The sequence below is a fragment of the Charadrius vociferus genome, unplaced genomic scaffold (assembly GCF_000708025.1).
Source record: "Charadrius vociferus isolate BGI_N301 unplaced genomic scaffold, ASM70802v2 scaffold332, whole genome shotgun sequence".
Lineage (NCBI taxonomy): Eukaryota > Metazoa > Chordata > Aves > Charadriiformes > Charadriidae > Charadrius > Charadrius vociferus.
In genome coordinates, this window is record NW_009647418.1 from 3465949 (window position 1) to 3484020 (window position 18072).

General features: G+C 41.9%; 1 protein-coding gene across 1 annotated transcript in view; it reads right to left on the reverse strand.

Annotated features, from left to right (window-relative positions):
- Nucleotides 1-718: 718 nt before the first annotated feature.
- The window catches only part of ATXN2 (ataxin 2), a 61385-nt gene continuing 44031 nt past the window's right edge, over nt 719-18072 (reverse strand). Inside the window, exons 18-23 of the mRNA XM_009880361.1 lie at nt 17888-18072; nt 17145-17277; nt 7086-7231; nt 5922-6149; nt 2296-2464; nt 719-1371 (exon numbers count right to left, since the gene is read on the reverse strand). Coding sequence (XP_009878663.1) covers nt 1343-1371; nt 2296-2464; nt 5922-6149; nt 7086-7231; nt 17145-17277; nt 17888-18072 — 890 coding nt within the window. The 3' untranslated portion in view covers nt 719-1342. The remainder of the gene's footprint in view (nt 1372-2295; nt 2465-5921; nt 6150-7085; nt 7232-17144; nt 17278-17887) is intronic.

Consider the following 18072-nt stretch of genomic DNA (forward strand, 5'->3'; position numbering starts at 1 on the left):
ATTAAGACAGAACCTGTAGCAGTATTTGGATTCCCCGGGGTGTTTTTCACCGAGCCCCAGTGGGATGTACACTGCTGCCCGTGGAAGGTCGCACACACACACACCTCCCAGCTTACTCGTCCTGCCTCTGAAGTGCAACTACAGTCCAGTCCAGTTTAACCAGCATCACCTTTGGGTTAGCTGCCGCAGGATGCCTGCACCGTAGGGGACCGTTAGGGAGACCAGAGCACTCCATAAGCAGGGATAACCTCTCTGCACATTATTGAGGGACACGACAGTCTCCTATCCTTTTCCCATTTTGCTAAGGAATCCTAACCCAAATTTCCTCCTTTCCTTCCATGTGTCATGTGTAGTTCTGTCACCCTGAGCCTCAACGCCCAGTTGTGACAGCGGCCGGAGCAGCGTAAGGCTGAGGACTGAGGGAACAGACCCCAACACAAGAAATCCGTTAAAACCTGGTACCGGACTTCTCGTCTTGAAACCTTTACCTTATTTTTTGCAGCAGCACTGCAAGTAAATACGATGGATTTGGTGTCATGGAGAGGACACACGCGCGTGCACACAGACAGACACACGCCCCCACGGCAGCGGCACAGGACAGAATCGCACCACAAAGCTTACCTGGGGCCAAGCCAAACATTCACTGCCATTCGCATCGAAAGGCGGAGGACAGATTCAAGCGAGACATTGGTAAAACAAGACACAAACACAAAGTAGGTCAGTTTTTAAAACTTTTTTTATTTTTTAATTTTTTTTTTAAGTTTTTATTTTATATTATCTACAAAGTAAAAGTTTTCTTAACTTAAAAGTTACATCACTGTCTCACGATAGTGATTATCTCATCAAACGTGATTTATAAATAATAATTCATCAGTTTGACGATTAGAATTTTTTTTTTTTTTTTTACTGAACCTGTTTCAAGTTTAGTTAGAAGTAAAAGGGATCTCCAAGTCTTGATTTTTAGTGATAATAGCAGCAAGAATCACTCTTGTTACTTCTTTTGCTAGCTGATGAGTTCGTAACTTTGAAGGGTCATTAAAAAATAAATAACTTCCAGTTTTCAGCAAGCAGAGTTGGGGCACTTGCAGGACTCAGATACAGTGCATGGAATTATGGAATAGCCCACAAGTTCCTAAATGCCTCTACTCAGTCCGAATCTCTCCCACTGCAAGATGAACTGTTAGCATTCCTAGTGGATGTTACAAGAAATCAATTTTTTTTTTTTTTTTAAACAAAATAAAATGAAATTCTAGTTTTCTGTGCTTCCAGTTGGCAGAAGCAGTAGAAGGAGGGTATTTGGCCTACAAAAGGTATCCAGCCTTTCAGTTATTCCAGATGAGCCTTACAACTGCTGTTGGTGGTGGGCTTGTACTGTAAAAAAAAAGTTCAAATGTAAATAATAAATTGGCAAGCCACACAACAGTTTGCTAGTAAAGTGGTCACAGGACAACTACTGAACTTTTTCTTTTTTTTCCTTTTCCTCTTTCCTTTTTTTTTTCTTTTTTTTTTTTTTTTTAATGAACAAAACAAAACCCTGCACATCAAGATGTCCTTTGGATGGTTTTTTTTTTTTTTTCCCCTACCTAAACCCTCAGAAAGCAGCCTTGTTCCGCTCACACATCCCCCAAGAAACAAAACCAGGTGACTCGTTCACTACAAAAGTTTAGAGGCTGTTTGGAAACGAGTAATAAAGAAACCTAGGTGAGGTTAAATTTAAAGCGGAAAGAAGTCATACAGCACCTACTTTTGCCCAAAAGTAAAGCTGCAGAACGTTACTCTGAATTAAAGATTAGACTTCAATTATCATTTTACTTCAGTCATTAGAAGTCTAACAGCCCTACCCCCAAACAACATTTTCACTCCTATCCTCAAGACGGATCACTTTAGATTTAACGAACCCCCAGATCGTTATAAACAGGCTACACAGACAGTCCATCCCCCACGGCAAAACCACGGCAAAACCTGGCAGAACGCAGTCCCACAGTGCCGGTGTCTGCGCAGTTATCTCTTTCTCTACTTCAGCTAGAGAGAAGCAAAGTCTTTGCTAAGTTGGCCAAATCTCATACGCTTATCTCGGCTCGCATTTGGGCTGGCAAAGTATAAACGCAAAACGTAGAAAGATTTGCTTTCAGCAGCCTGCCACTCTAAAAGGACATCTTAAGGTTTGGTTTTTTTGTTGTTTTTTTTTTTTTTGCTGTTGTTGTTCTTTTCCCCAAATCTGGTTCATAACAGTTCTCCTCACTACTACGACCTGGCTCAGTTAAGGTGCAGGTCTCCCGGGCACACACTCCTCACCTGAAGGGTGCGTCATATAGGGGAAATGTGTTGTTGTCGAGACTGGAATGGGCTGTAGTGCACTTTGAGCGATGGCGGCTTGGGGACCACCAGGTGGCTGTGTCGTCATTAGCATCATTGGAGCATGGGCAGTTGGGTGAGAAGGAACCATTCCTGACTGTACATGAGCCTGAAACAAAGAGCTCTTTAGTATAATGGTCACAAGGAGGCATCACTCCCGGCCACATGACTGTCAAGTTTTCTCCAGCTGTACCAGTAAATCCAGAGATTTACTCCATTTTAACTAGATTAGCTATAGGGATTAAATCAGAGATCTCAACGCAAAAATAACAACTGGAAAAAAAAAAAAAAAAAGAAGAAGAAAAAAAAAAGAAAGGGCTCAAATCCTTACTGCTGGCTCTGAGTCACATTCTCAATTTTAGCCGTTGGGACAGCGAGTGCTGGGAGAAACTGCCAGCATTAAACGGGAATATTTTTTAAAAAACAAAACAAAACAAACCAAAAAACCCCAAGAACCAAAGAAAAACCAAACCAAAAAAAACCCCTCAGCAACAAATCTTCGAAACATTACTGTTAGTAACCTAGATCAGAGCACTTCCTATGCAGAGAACGCGGCGGGTACAGAGACAAACTTCACAGGCACTGGGAGCCTGGCACCCCTTCCCCAGCTGCTCGTTACACAAGTCCGCATTCTTTCATGGCTCCCTGCCCCAGAAACCACTCTCTCCAGTGACCTGCGCCCACATCATTGTTCATCTGAGCAGTCATCTAAGATGCGTGATTTCATCCCTTTATACTGTTAGGTCAGCTTTGTTCTGCTTCCAGTTAAGCTCATCACAGTGAAGGTCCTTGTGTAATCTAAGCAATCATAGTTAAGTCTCAGTGGAAAAAGGAGATTAATCTTTACGATGGCTGATCACCTTCTGGCAAACAAGTTCAGTAACTTGTCAGTTGGCTTCTCGAGCTCAGAGCAGTTCATGACTCTAGAGGTCATCAATTTTTTGGTTTGAAAAAAAGCAAGTAAGCACTAGTTTCTTAAAAGCAGAAAACATTAAGGAACTCTTCGAGCTCTCAGCGGGTTTCTCTTGGAAAAAAAACCAACAAACCACATTCGTATCTAAGGTTTGCTTTGTCCTTCTACCATATCCCATTATCAGAGCACTACGGTGCAATAATCAGAGCCTCACAAGTTTCACATGCCAGTAAAGACAGATAGCAGGTAGTGGCCACAATTTTATTTCTTAAAAGACAAAAAGGTTACTTGACTCATCACAGACATTCCTCAAACTCTTTATCAGACTTGCACTGTATTAGTAGCACTCAAGAAGCCTTTAAAGGCAGGAACTGCAATTCAAATCTCACTCTTTGCTCTAAAAAAGGCTTAGAAGATAAGGCTGTGAAACAGAAACACCTTTCAGGATCAGCACCATTTTCACTTTGACAAACACGCTATTATAGCAGCCATCGTTATAAAGCAGATATTCATACAGCAGCTGTATTCAGTACACACATTGGATAAAAATTTCTGCTGTGGCTCAAATGTTTTGCAAATTGGCAGCTGACAGTACTCTGTAATGAATTTTCAAGTACTGTTCCTCAAGTGAGATATTTAACAACTCGAGATTCATCTGATAACCTAAAGGGAAATTCAACTGATCCCCTGTGTTAGCCTAACCGAAATTCCTGCTACACTCTAGTTCAGAATCGCGTGCAGAAGCTGGAGATGAAGCTGCTAAGAAACTATTAAATCCAGTGATTAGTTTCCCCACAATGGAATAATTACATGCATTTAGAATTTCTTGTAGAACTGTAGTTATTCCTTCATTAGAGATTTTTGAGGGAACTACTTCATTTCGAAAAGTCAGTTAGCTTGGTGTAAGTATCATGGATTACGGACTGTAGCTTTCATCCTAAAAAATTACAGCAGAAGAGACTGCGCAAGTCAAAAAATCAAGGGTAAAGCAGGATTTGCCTGTGATCACTAAAAAATCCTGACTAAGCAGCCAGTTCGGACTAAAAGCTGCATCTGATTCGCTCCAGCAAGGTTTGTTTAGGAAGTGCTTGGCACACAGGAAGGCAAACATCCTACAGCACAGGCACAGGCCCGGCCGCGATGCGTGCAGCACAAGTCGTGTACATTTTTACCTTCGTGCAGACCTCGAAACGCAGGTGTTTTGTGTTTCAAGGCACGGCATCGCTGGCAGTAAGCCCCCAGGGTTGCACGTGAAGCACCCCGAGAAGCTCTACAACCCAGGCGTTCACACCAGGGCCATCGCACCAGAGCGGAGCGAGTGTCTTGTTTCTGGCAGAAACCAGAGCCCAGAGGACGTGGCAAGACGCCACAGCAGTAGTCAAGTTTGGACGCTCTCTCCTTATCCTCCCGCAGTACAAAAGCAGCGAAATTAAAAGCCTAACTGGAATTAAAAAGCTGAAAACTCAACATCGGTAAAACAATTCCTAAATAACTATTAATTCATTGGCTTAACTGACTGTCCCAGGGACCAAAGCAAAGATTTTATCAGAATTCCGCGTGGGACCGGACACCTATTATACTAACCTCCCTAATTACAGTTAGTCGTGACATCCTAAACTATTGTTAACCTGTATGAGAAGGCATAAGCCAGACACCAAGTACTTGGTCTGGAGAAGAAATTGTGCAGGCAATTTACTGATTAACTGTCCGTTCCTTGGCAAAGCACACTAAATCCATGAGATTTAGTAAACATCAGAAAATCTTTGTAACGCTGCTTTCCATAGAGCGCTCGATTAATCAATCACGTGCTTCCCTTCCCAAAATCCTTTTTTCAGTGAGTTGACCACAAGAGAGCAGTTAAGAGAAGTCGGTTTCTGATCCTGAAGCAAGGACTGTTGTGACGTTGCCCAACAATCATCGGGGATCTTCTGCATAAGCAGTTTATTAAGAACCACACACAGACACATACACACACACGCACACACGGTTTTCTCTTTCAGCAAGGATTGTCTTGCAGTCATCTGAACTGAATGTCACCTATCTCCTATCGCAGTGCCTGGCTACTCCCTACTAATCCTGTGTAACATCCTCTACTGGATGTACTTTGTATAAATTTGACTACAATGCGGAGCCTAAAACTGCCACCGAAAGCAGCAATTCAGCCTTCCTCCACTCAGCTCTCACCTCCAACCTTTCTGTACGCCAGCTCTTGCTGTGATCATGCAGTGAACCCGAGTAGTGAACTGATTTGACTGAGAAATAGCCTAAAATGGGGGTACGGGAGGCACACTTCAGCTGAATCATGTCCCCAGTCTGGTTTGCTGCATGGCCAAACAGTTCTGTGAGCGGAATGGTGGGGCAGGACAAGGATGGGAGCCGGGAACTGGGAAGAGAGCTCAATTTCTTTCAGTAGCAGTGCCAGCTTAAGATGTCTTCGTTAAACTACAGTTGTAGATGCACTGGGTGTTGGAAGCTGAGGTCCAAACATCTTGTAAAATTCTAAATAAAGGCAATGTACAGACAGAAACCTAAATAACACAACAGGTAGTCTGTGCTGAGAGGTGACAGAATGGAAATCACTTCAGCAGGCCCGACTGTCCTAACTTTGTGGCATTAAGACATTTAGTCTTGAAGGTTGTTAAACTGTGTTTACCTGGGGGACATGGGCCATGTGTGGCGGATTGGTATATGCAGGTTGAACATGGGAGGGATGAATGGTGAAGACTGTTTGTTGTGCTGTAGGAAAACTATTTTGTGGAGACTGCGTATTGGAGCCTGGCGTCATGGAAGGTGGGGTTGGAGCTAGACCTGCGTGGTAAATTGCCGACTGCTGTTGTGGGTTTGCCAGGTGGAGTGCCTGAGCAGCCTGGTGCTGATGATGCTGCAGGAAAAAAAAAAAAAAAAAGATAAAAGATCATTTAGGTTACGGTCTGGAAGAGAGACATGTTTATTCTGTGAACTAACATGAGAAAGGTTTGCAAAACTGCTCTCAATACTGAATCTTTTAAGTGGCAAATTAAAGATTTCAATTCCACTGGGTTCATTTTCTCCTTGCACTAAAAAAAAATCGCGTGAGCAGAAGTCTGGAAAACAGAACCCAGACTGCCAGGTAAAAACACGGAGAACCCGCAACCATGGAGCTGGATATCCTTCACAGTTGCACGAAAGCCTAAAGTTATTGCCAGTAGGTAACTATGGCACACAGCTCTGTCACGAGGCCTGTTTTGTTTTCAGCTGCTTGTCTTTCACAAAATATAATGAAATGCTTCTCAGTGTTTATTTATCTGCTCTTTCCAGTTGTACCTCCACTCATACTAAAGCTCTGGCAAAATGATGATCCACTGGAAACAAGCTACACCACATCCCCTGTTTAAAGCTCTGGCAAAATGATGATCCTTCCTCGATCATTAACATGGAAACAAGCTACACCACATCCCCTGTGAAGGGGGAAAAATGAACGGTTGGACCCTGAGACTGGTCCTTACTAAGGAAAGGGGACTGCCACCAGTTTCCCTGGTAGCTTATCTAACAAGCTGCGTCACGAGCCTACCACCTTTTGAGTCCTAGCCACTGCAAGCAGAGAAAATTACATAGCTCTACCTCCTCCATTCCCTCCTTCCAGAGAACAGGGGGGGTATCGAGACAAGCCCTGCATGAAATCTGCCACGTGCAGTTCATTTGGGCAACTGCTCCATCCTACCATTTTTCCTCTCAAGGAAACCAACGTATCGATGCCAAGCGTCAGACAGATGCAACACCTTCCAGTAGAGCACGTTAAATACGATTTCAAGACACTCAGTCCCTTGAGTTCTGTTACCTGCACGGGGCTAGGAGCAGGGTGGCTTCCAGCATGTTGGCTTTGCTGCTGGCCAGTTGGTGTAGCAGAAGGCTGAGGATGCGGAGGATGCGGATGCAGGGTAGCATTAGGGTGGGCATACTGCTGAGCAAGTGAGCCAGTGGAAACTAGGATGAAAAAGAATAATATTTAATAACAGACACAGAACATGAGTCTCATCAAGTCACCATCTGCACTTGAAGATTCCACTGTATCTCAAACATACTGTAAATATATTCCCTCCCCCTTCTAAAAAAAATATTTATCTTGCAAATAGCTGAGTCTCTTACCTTGCTTTTGTGTAGTTTGGTTTTGCAGGAAAGTCTATAAATAACCATAATTAGACAGTTCATCTTCCCTAGTTTGACAATGTAACAGATACTACATAGAAAAAAGCAGTATTTCATCTTTTGTTTTGTCAAACAGACCAGTTTAAAATATCAAATTTATCATTTTCATACAATTTAGTTTTTCCTGAAATATACTTTTCAAAGGTGTTACAAGCCATTTTTATTTCCACCATCCAAAAAAATTCTTTGGCCTTATACCTGGCTAACCTCACCATGCTACTCTTCTGGAAATTGCTCACAGTACAGTCAGTGTAAAGTATATTCACTGCATGTGTGCTTCAGAACTACAGGGACACACAGTATATACGTAACAGCTGAGAAAACTGAGGCTGCTTGAACATCAAATTTTTGCTGAAGGCAGTATCTTGTACTAAAATAAAGTATCTTGCCTCTCCCCTCAAGGCCAATTACAGAGTCTGTTCTGGATCACCACCGTTCTGTGAGCTTCTCAACGTTGCCATGAAATTCTTAATTCCTTGAAACGGTAGCAAATAAAGTACAAAATTCCAAAAAAGGAAAAAGCTTAACAACATCAAACTTTCACACCAGTGAAACCACATCTCTTGCTACAGCCACACCAGTCTCCAACAACAAACGAATATCAACGCATCCCTCCTTGAGGAGCCCTGCTCTATTCTGCTTCAAAACAGGCTTCAAAATAGTTTGGTCGTTTTTTGGTGGTTTTTTTTACTTTTGAGGGAGTCTAAGAAACTATGAAAAGCCATAATGATAGCAAGCCTTCCTTTAAACACAAAGCATGCAACCCGAAAGCAAAACTCTTAAGAAAATGAAGATGCTTTGCCTATTCCCCTCTAGTGCTTTTAGATCTTGTGCAACAACCAGTCCACCGCTTGCAACTCCACTTCTGCACGTGACAATGCGCACGACCCGCTCCAATAGTACAGCTTGTCAAGACCAAGGCTAGTTTTGCTGACCACAGCTCTAAAAGACAAAAACAGTCAAAGCAAACTATCAACTTGCTCCTGAATCAACCCTGCAACCGTTCCTTATTTGTTTTGCTGCCTTCTCGTTGTTCCGACTTCGTTTTTTTAACGGGGTTGGTATTATATGAGAACTTGATGGCCTGTCTGCAGCGTACCTTTAGCAGCGATGGGTTTTCTAGTGGCGTTGCCCCAGTAAACAAACCTGCAGAGCAGGGCACAGGGAGGAACTTCCAGTGCAACAGTTGAGCTGCAACCACCTGCCCCGTGTATTCACAGCTAGTGAGGAGCCTCATCTCACTTCTGCAAGTAACTGTCTGCTGCAGCTTCGGAAGAGTTCCACTGCGCTGGGCTCTAAGTTCACGAATAGACACAACTGCCTGAGCGTAAATAAAGGATGAAAGACAAAATGGGTGGAGAAAATGGACAAAAACGTAGCTGCATCTGAAAGCACAATACTACTCAGCAAAAGCAAGTCTCAAGAAGACAGCAACCCCGCTGTGCTCTGTTGACCAGCCCTGACACGCTGCTCCCCTCTGCAAATACTCGTTGTCCTCCAGTTTGGCTTGCTGTAAAGCTTACAAAGATGAGTTCTAACATATTCAAACTCGCCAGAATACATGTAGACAGTATCTTTTTGCCTAATTGAGATTTTCCTCCCCTGTACAGGCCACTATGAAGGTTTCTCCTTTAGAAAATAACTGCCCGCTACATTTAATTTAATCCCTCCCTGCTGTCTTGCAAGCTCGATTAAATCTTCACTGAACAAATGGTCTAACAGTGACGTGCACTAGAGTTTCAGGCTATTAATGCAGATGAACTTCATATACCTTTGTAACCCTAAATTCTTGCAGTCTGAGTTGTTCTTAACATACTCATCCATCAGCATGTAAGTGTACAAGCATACTCACACACTATGAGCGCTTCTGATTGAGAGGGGTGTTGAAAACACCTCAATATTTTCTATGCACACTGTCAAAACTACCAGTATCTTCTGCTATAGCACTTTGTTAGGCTTTCAAATGCAAGAAAAGTTTGGCTTTTTTTTTTTTTCATATCACTACTAAAATGCATTTTGCAGCAGCATCCCCATGGGCTTCTATTTGACTTTCAAACATCGCTCCTTCTTACGATGACTACGTGAAAATTATCAGTGGAAACACTGATCATTTTTACAGTCTGAAGTTTACCACTTCCTACAGTAGGAAAATTTCTCAACCTCGTTATTATACACACTCTGAAGAAGGCCAAAAGTTATTATCTCTGGCAAAGTAGCAGAAATAAATGCATAGAGGGATTCGCTTGCTTGCCAAAGGGCATGCTACCAGAAATCTTCCTCGGCTCTCATCCCACTGCCTCAGCCACAGAGCTGGCGCGCCTGACTACAAATGAACTTCGACTCCATCCAAGAGGTTTTAAAATGTATATGAAAATTAATTCCAAGCGGTAAGATATTCAAGGCTTCCCACATCCTGCCACACCACTTGTTAAGAGCCCCTAAAATAACGCGGTACTCCCTTAAACCATTTGTGCAATTCATCTTTCATTTCTGTATAGCCGAGAGAATAATAAACTAAGTTATTCTGAAACAGATACATTAATACAATAAAACTTTACAATGAAGAATTTCTCTCTTAAGAAACCAGTTAAACTGGGGAACAGTACTCTAAAGAACAGTTACGGGAGTGGGGGGAGGATCAGGTTTTTGTCATAGTAGCAGCTCTTCCATAACCTTCCAGTATCTTTTATCCATAGCTTTGCATTTAAACTACTAGATTTTTTATACTGAAGAATTTGTATTTGCCTAGCTTCTCCTCTCCCCCATTTTGTCTTTAACAGATTGCTATAAAGCTCTACCAGTTTGGTTAAAACTAGTTCAGATGCTGCTGCAAATTAGTTACATTTTAATAGTATTAAAAGTGCCTTTCAAAAAGTGTTATTTACTCATCTAAATCCTGTACTGATACTGCATACGAATGAAGAACGGTTCAGGGCGAGTGGCTGCAAGTCTGAAATACGTGCACAGGTCTTCGTGAGTTCAAAACCAGAGTTCAAACTTCAACTCCAGAAATGTGAAAGGTTTTCCATGTTTAGCCAGTGCAATTAATAGTTCGTGACAAGCCAATGAAATCCGTGAGACTAGCAAGCCTGTGAAAGAAGTCTTGCAAAACAGTCATGAGAAATTCAACCGCTGAGCCATAACTAAAGCACTTTCACTGTGACTTTTTCCAAGAATTTTTGCCTGTTCATCAAAACAGCTCACTACACATATCAAATAGCAAGCACGGTAAGACACGGGGTGAAAAAAAAAAAACCCAAAAAATATATTAAAAAAAAAAAATCGCCAATTATCCAACATCCAAAAATCACCAATCATCCAAAATTATCCCCAGTTGTCAGTACTCTGGAGATTTTCCAAACAGTCATCTAATATCCAAAAAAGCGCTGAGAAAGCTCTAGGAAAGGACAACACAAATCTGCCTATCTCCTTGCTGCAAGAAACCTCAGCTCATTCCAGCAGAAACACACTGTTTTTCTCACCCTTTATGCCTCAAGTTCCTCTCCCCGAGAAACACTCCCTGGGCTAACCTGCTTCACTTCAGCATCTTTTTCATCGAGTCAGTTCCTAACGTGAAATATTTAACTGCGCTAACCTTGCAGGGATACACAGCGGAGATAAGTGATTCAGTAACGAAGTGAGCAAAAATATCAGACGGATTGAATTACCGAATTCAACTCTACAAAGGAGCAACCCATTTTTCTGAGAGGCAAGCAAATAGCAGTCAGCCACCAAACCCACAGAAGGAGCTGAAATCAAAAGAGGTCAGAGCAGCAGAAATCAAGCAGAACTCCCAGCTACAAGGGTAAATGCAAAACCCGTGTTAAATGTAATTTCCTATTTTCCCTGGTAGGAATTTCAATGCTGCCAATGGTGGTCATCGTTGGTCATCGTCCAAAGATGCACTGAAGAGCCTATTTGCAAGAACTGACCAGTGAACAAACTTCAAAACTATTGCCAGACCCAGTAAGATGGTGAGGATAACTACATTTAAAAGACCTGAATGGTAGGAAGCAAAGAAATAGCAAATGTTTCTTTCATCATACAAACATTTAAAGAAGTCATTTTACACAGGTAGAGTGGACTCCACTTAAAAGATTATCCATGAAAGGAACGAGCTTATTAAAGTTATTTCAGTGCACCAAACCAAGACGCATGAAAACAGGACAGGTCAGCATCCTACAACGCTAGCTCACGCAGAACCATTTCTGTACAAGAAACACAGGAAGTCTGTTCCAGAAGAGATTTTTGGAGAACAAGTGGTATTTCTCACATCCCTATTACGTGAGCTAACTCAAAAAAAAAAACCCCAAAAGAGTGCCTGGCATAGAGCGCGTGGACTTGCAGACAGACACAGCAACAAGTCTCACTGCAGGACAGGAGCAAGTATGAAAATACCCTGAAACTGCAAGTCCTCCTTTCCCACGTCTTGGGTGACAGCTACAGTTCACCCTGCAACCCTACGCCAAAAAAACCCCAGCTTCCTCAAAGTGCTACGATGAACACCAACATCCAAGGCAGTGTTTTTAAGTTATCTGCCTTTTCCAGTACACATAGGCAACTGAAGTCTGTACTGGCTGTTGTGTACGGAGAATATGGAGAACATCAGCCCCACTCGCGTTGCTTATGCTGACGTAGGTCACCAGCAACACCGCACAGGAGCACCGGAGCCGAGTGACGTAACCGATAATGTCCATCTGCCAAGGAGGAAGCAGGCGATGCTACGCACGGGCAAGGAGCCCTTGTCACTCTTGTTATCATAGTGACAAAGCGCACTGCTCACAGCACTCCTTCAGTGGCACCAAAGTAACTCCACAGAAAGCTTCCCTCACCTCAGCTGCAACTCAAGTTATTTCCTCCCAGGGGCTCGGGACTCGAGCCACAGCTTTTTTTAAAGAGATGAGGCACAAGATACTTCTCCTTTCAGGAAGCCAAGTTTTAAAGATCCCGTTTGGACCAGGAAGGAAAAGGAGCGAGGCAGTTCCCCTCGGTTTTAAGCAGAGGCTATCCACATGCAGCGCTCACTTGTGGTTACAGAAGAAAAGACTGGGTAGTAAAATCAGAAATCATTCAACGTGCAAAATACATTTTAAAAAACTAACAAAGCAGCTTCCTGCTGTCAGATAAATCTGTTCAACTGCTTCATCCCCTCGTCCATTGAAAGGAACCTTCCTGCGTTTTCCACATACTGGTTTGGTGCAAGGAAACTTGTTCCCTCAACACGTCCCATTCCTTTAACATCTGTTCTTTAGAAAGTGCTTTTCTGTACAATCAAAATTAGTACAAAAAACCCAACTCACTGGCAAAGTAGAAAGAAGGGCCTGTCTCCTTGCTGTATGGTATTTTGGGACATGCTGAATTTGGGAAATAGAAAGGTAAATTAGCCTCTTGCCACGTGCATACTTCCCGTCTTCTGGAAAGGTCAGCGTCTTTTTTTTGGTTTTAGATTGCAGAACCATGCAGATATTTTTATTTACTTAGGTGCTATTAGAGCTGGATATTTAGTTTTACAAATGAGTGGAGATGAAACAACAAGTCTCAAAGTAAGCCTTCCTTCTTAACTGTGACACTGAGGTCTTCAGTTCTTAATTAACACAACAACAAACTTTATGTCAATTAATGGTCTATTACAGTGCACTGTAATAAGAAGGTTAAAACGTAATTACACTAAAACAGAAATTGGCCCCTTGCTTTTTCAGCTATAGCACTGTCATCCTTAACAGTTCCAAGACACCTTTGGTGACTGGTTCACTCTTAGTCCCTGGAGAATCCTCTGCAGTTTATATTATATCCACCATTGTACTATCAGGGTAATAGAATTTACTCTACTGCTGAGACAGAAACCAGATAAAGTTAGAGACAACACCAGACCAGTAAAACATGTGCAGAAGGGGAAAGGGGAAGGGAGAATGGGGACAGGAATGAGAGCACAAAAAACAGGAAATGCATCTGTATAAAACCAAGGGCTGGTTTTACACAAGTTCGTTTTTAAACACAAAAGTTAAGCTTTTCAGAAGACTCCAGTTATCTGAAAACACAGGCAATTCAGCTACATGGTAAAACTCACACAAGTTCATTGTCACAGGAATGCGCATATCCACCCTCTAGTCAGATAACCACATTTTCTACTAACAGCACAAGACAAGTTTGGGCCTTTGTGCGACAGACCAAGCGGTCAAGCTGCAAACCGTGGCCAGCAAACTCCACCGGCCCAGTAACATTGGTATCAGGGAGATGACACAGAGCCAACGCTTCCAAGACAGACAGTACGGTCCGAAACCAACGTGCAGTTTAGCAGGGTAAGAACAACAACTCCGCGTTCAGGTGTGTGCGTGTGGCAGTTAAAGGTGTGCGTACTGCTCTGCTTCAGCAGTGCCTGCATCGCGAGCTTCCCTTGACAAGAACATCTGAGTGGCTCACGTCTCCAGAAGTTACAAGCTGAAGTGTGGAACAGACGTTTTTATCGTCTGGGCTGTTAGACGGGAAGCAAGACAGTTGCTTGAACATCGTCTTTCCCAATTGTGTTTCGAGGGGAAAAAACCCAATGATTTAAACACTCCTCCGTCATGTGTTTAGATGGGTCTACAGGTGACCACACAGCTCAGCTGCTCGGCTTCTCTTGAGCTCTTGTCAACAGCGGGTTGTGAAACAGAAGCAGGACACTGTAACGACTGGCAAAGAAATCCCAGAAGTGCAGAAATATCCCATGAAACAGCATTAGACAAAAATACGTTTCTTTAAGCTGGAAGAGTGCTTATCAACAAGTGTAGGTCACTGTATGTATTTCAGATTCAGCTATCTCTTCACGAGACAGGAAAGAAAACAAACCCCAAACTTTTGGGAGTGAGTGTAGTTCACTTAACAGATCAACAGGCACTTCTCTTCGCTGGCAGGCAGTTACTACTTGCCACAGACTTTCAACTCGTCCCAAACCGTTAGCGAAGATGGAGCTTCAGATCTCACCAGAAAACATTTCACACCTTACGAATACTTCATAAGCAGCGCCCCCCAGCCCCCACGTCTCAGTGCGGTTGTCTTTGCAGACATCTTCTTTCTACCACATACGTAGGGAAAAAAAACGTGTGAATTTTGCAAGAATTACCTCAAAGAAAGCACTAGTACCTTGAGGGATAACAGGGCGCTACAGCCCACTGCATCCTGATACCAACGGGGGGGTGAGGAAATAAATTAAAAAATAATAATAATAAAAAAATAATCAGAGAGTAATTTTAAAGAGCCAAGAGGAACTTGTTTGAGCAAGTGCTCCAGAAATCAAAAGCAGCAGTGGTTGCTGTTTCTCAGGAGGTTGTTATTCTGTACTTTCAAATTAGTTTTAAAAGAGGACCAGAATCAATGTGCATTGGTACATTTAGTTCAAAGATACTGTGGGTAAACTTAAGAGTCCCAAAATACAGAACATAAGTTACGGATACTTTCTTATAGTCACTCAATCAGACGTGAACGATTCCAGCACGTTGTTCTTTAGCAATGTCCTCCATAAGCAGCACATATTTGTCACCTTAAGCATTTCTACATTTTTCCCAAGCGTTCCCGTATTGATAAATGGAAGCTGCAGTGAATACATTACAGATGGACACAGTTTGAGGACACACAATCCGTCTAGAGGCAACATCTTCAAGTACCCAGCACTTGCGAAGACTTGCGAAAATCTGAACTGAGACAGTGCTGCCCTATGTGAGAAGTCATTTCATGTGTAGCTAACGGTAAACTTTGTAGGTTAAGGGTACGCTTCAGCCAATTCGTGTTCACCAGGCAATAAACACGTTTGCACATGGCAAGACTTAAATACTCTTTAAAAAAAAAAAGCAACTCATATGGAGTTCATGATCCAGTTGGGTTGAACTGTTTCAATAACAAGAATTTCAAGCACTTGATCATTTACTGGGAAGGTGGGAGAGGGTTTAGAAGAGTCACCAAGTAGCTACGTGAAAGAACACAGGAGGACATGCAATTTCTGTCAAATTAGGTGCTCTTGGAAAAATTGTATTTAACTACATGGCAGGAGATACCAAAGAATTCTCAAGTTTAACCCAATTTAGTTGTTTGCACTAGTAGGTAGTCACATACCTACAACACATAAGCTGCAAAACCAACACAAAATGAGATCTAACAGTTGTAAGTTAGAATATCAGTGAAAAAACTATACAGACATCTCATCAAAGCCGACCAAGGGAATGGGCTCGGACTTCAATGCTGTAGAACCCCCTGGATACAGAAGATAAGGATGGTGCACAACGGGAGATTGCTAGGAAGTCACATGCAACCATTCTGAATCAAATCTCAGCTTATCTCATGTTTGGTTTTATTTTAATTGGGATTTGAGAGGAGAGTTTTCACCAATAAAGGTCTGAAAGGCTTTGATCATTCACTTTATCGGAATTCTATTTAATCTAATGAAAAAGCAAACAGAAGATCTGTTTACATGGACACCTCAAGCACGAGAGTTGAAAAGATCAAAGTAATACAATTAGCAAGGACCTGTGAAAGAAAGACTTAATCTCTACAAGTAACTTCCATTTCAGCTTCAGCACAAACGAGCTGAAATGTTCTTCTTCCAAGGGTCAAAAAAGGTGTCTCTCTATTATTTTTGTCTCTTAGCTATGTTGCCATACCACTGCAGAGATCTGACAGGATGTTTTCAGATGGGTAAGACACAGATTTTTAAAATCAGAATTAATTTCACACTAAACTTCAGAGTCTTAGCCTTGTAAGTTTTCGTGACACATCACGGACTTCCATGAAGTAGCAGTGTAAAACTAAGCACCGGAAAACATACAAAGATGTCTAAAGGTACAGAAAATCTTTTATTAGAATCTAAGTCAATAATATACGTGACCCAATAAAAGTCTTCCTCAGATGCTATAACAAGTATTGAAATGCCACGTTTTCAAGAGACCATCTGCTGTTTTGACATTTTATGACAATTTCCAAGCCTTCTAGCAACCTTGATTCTACCTCTTTCAATAGCATGTTTTGCAGTGAGGTTTTTTTTCCTCTGAATTGGGCATTGATTTATCATACATTTATAACGCTTTAGAAGTTCTTTCACATTTTACTTTGTAACAAGGTAACCCACATTTTCAGCACTTCACTGTAAGTGAAATACGCCCATCTGATAATGCTGGAGACTAATTGTCAAAGTCAGAGCAATACACGAGCTGTTTCATATACTTATTCTTGACTTACCAAAAAGGAAAGGTAAGCAACACAAGTTTTATTTTGCTTAAACAGCAGTGTTCATACTGTTAATAATGCTAGTAGTATCATAAAGACAGCATTTCACTAGTTGTCAGAACTAAAGTCAAGTTTTGAAACTGAGGTCATAGCCTTGCAATAAAACAAGTCCTAATTATAATCAAGAAACAATCAAGGGATGTTGTGTCAAGAGCATCAAGAGAACTTGAACAAACTTCTTTCAGTAGATATTCTTTAGCAGCTCCCAGGTTGAAATTTCATCTTGGTCACTGGCATCCTACTGAAATCAGCATACTTGAGTTTTCATTTTAACCAGGTGGCTCAGCTTTCAATGCTCTGCTCATCATCTTACGAAATATAAACCACATTTACTGGTGTAATCTGAGTGATACCCATGTTTGAAGCTTGAGATTAAATACATCCCTGCACAACGTAAGAACTTAAAAAGTTACATATAACACAAAACGTTTCCTACCATACATAGCATGCGTCTGTTCATGCGCACCATACTGTGTTGCAGAAGAAGATACTAAACCAGGCTGTGCGTGTGTTGGTGGTGCCATCATTCTAGCGTTGCCCTGTATTACAGGGCTATAAACATGAGGATGCTGCATTCAACAGAAATAAGAAAACAGACGGTTAATCGGGGGACCGTTACAAAGAAACTAGGCTCATCTAATCAATAATTACGTATCTAGAAACAGACATAGCTTGGCCTTACTGAAGCGCAGAGCAAACTGAATGTTTCATACTATCACAATTACCCCAATTGCTTCTAAAAATTTAAGGACATTTTCTGCAGTGGGCTAGAAATTGACAAAAAGCATTGGCACATCTCATTTTTGCCACTAACAATGTAGGAATCTTAGGTATGTAATTATATATTTATACGATTACATATGTATATTTAAAAGACTTTGAAGTAAGGGGAGTACACCAAACAGTTTATTTTTAGAACACACAACTAGGAGATGGCCACGACCTGAAAGGAATTCTTCAAAGAGCGAAAAAGGCAGTATCAATAATAAACGCCAACTTCTAAACTGACCCTAAAATTTGTTACAGGCTTTGAAGCACATTACACCACCACCAAGCATGCTCCAGAACACAGAAACGGTTCGGAGTGACTTCTTATGACTGGAGACAACAGGGTATTTAGGACTGAGCCACTTAATTATGTCAGTTTTGACTTATTACGTACGCTAAAAGGACTCTTACCTGAGACTGGTAGTGTGGCACATGCTGCACAAGAGGCTGATTAGGAAACTGTTGGGGACTATACGCAACATATTGTGTTGAATAAGCAGGTGGCGTAGCTACAATTGGAGGGCCTGCTGCTGAGGCAGGATGCATCATGGTGCTCTGATGGTGTTGGTCTTGCCGTTGCTGTGGCATATTTGGTA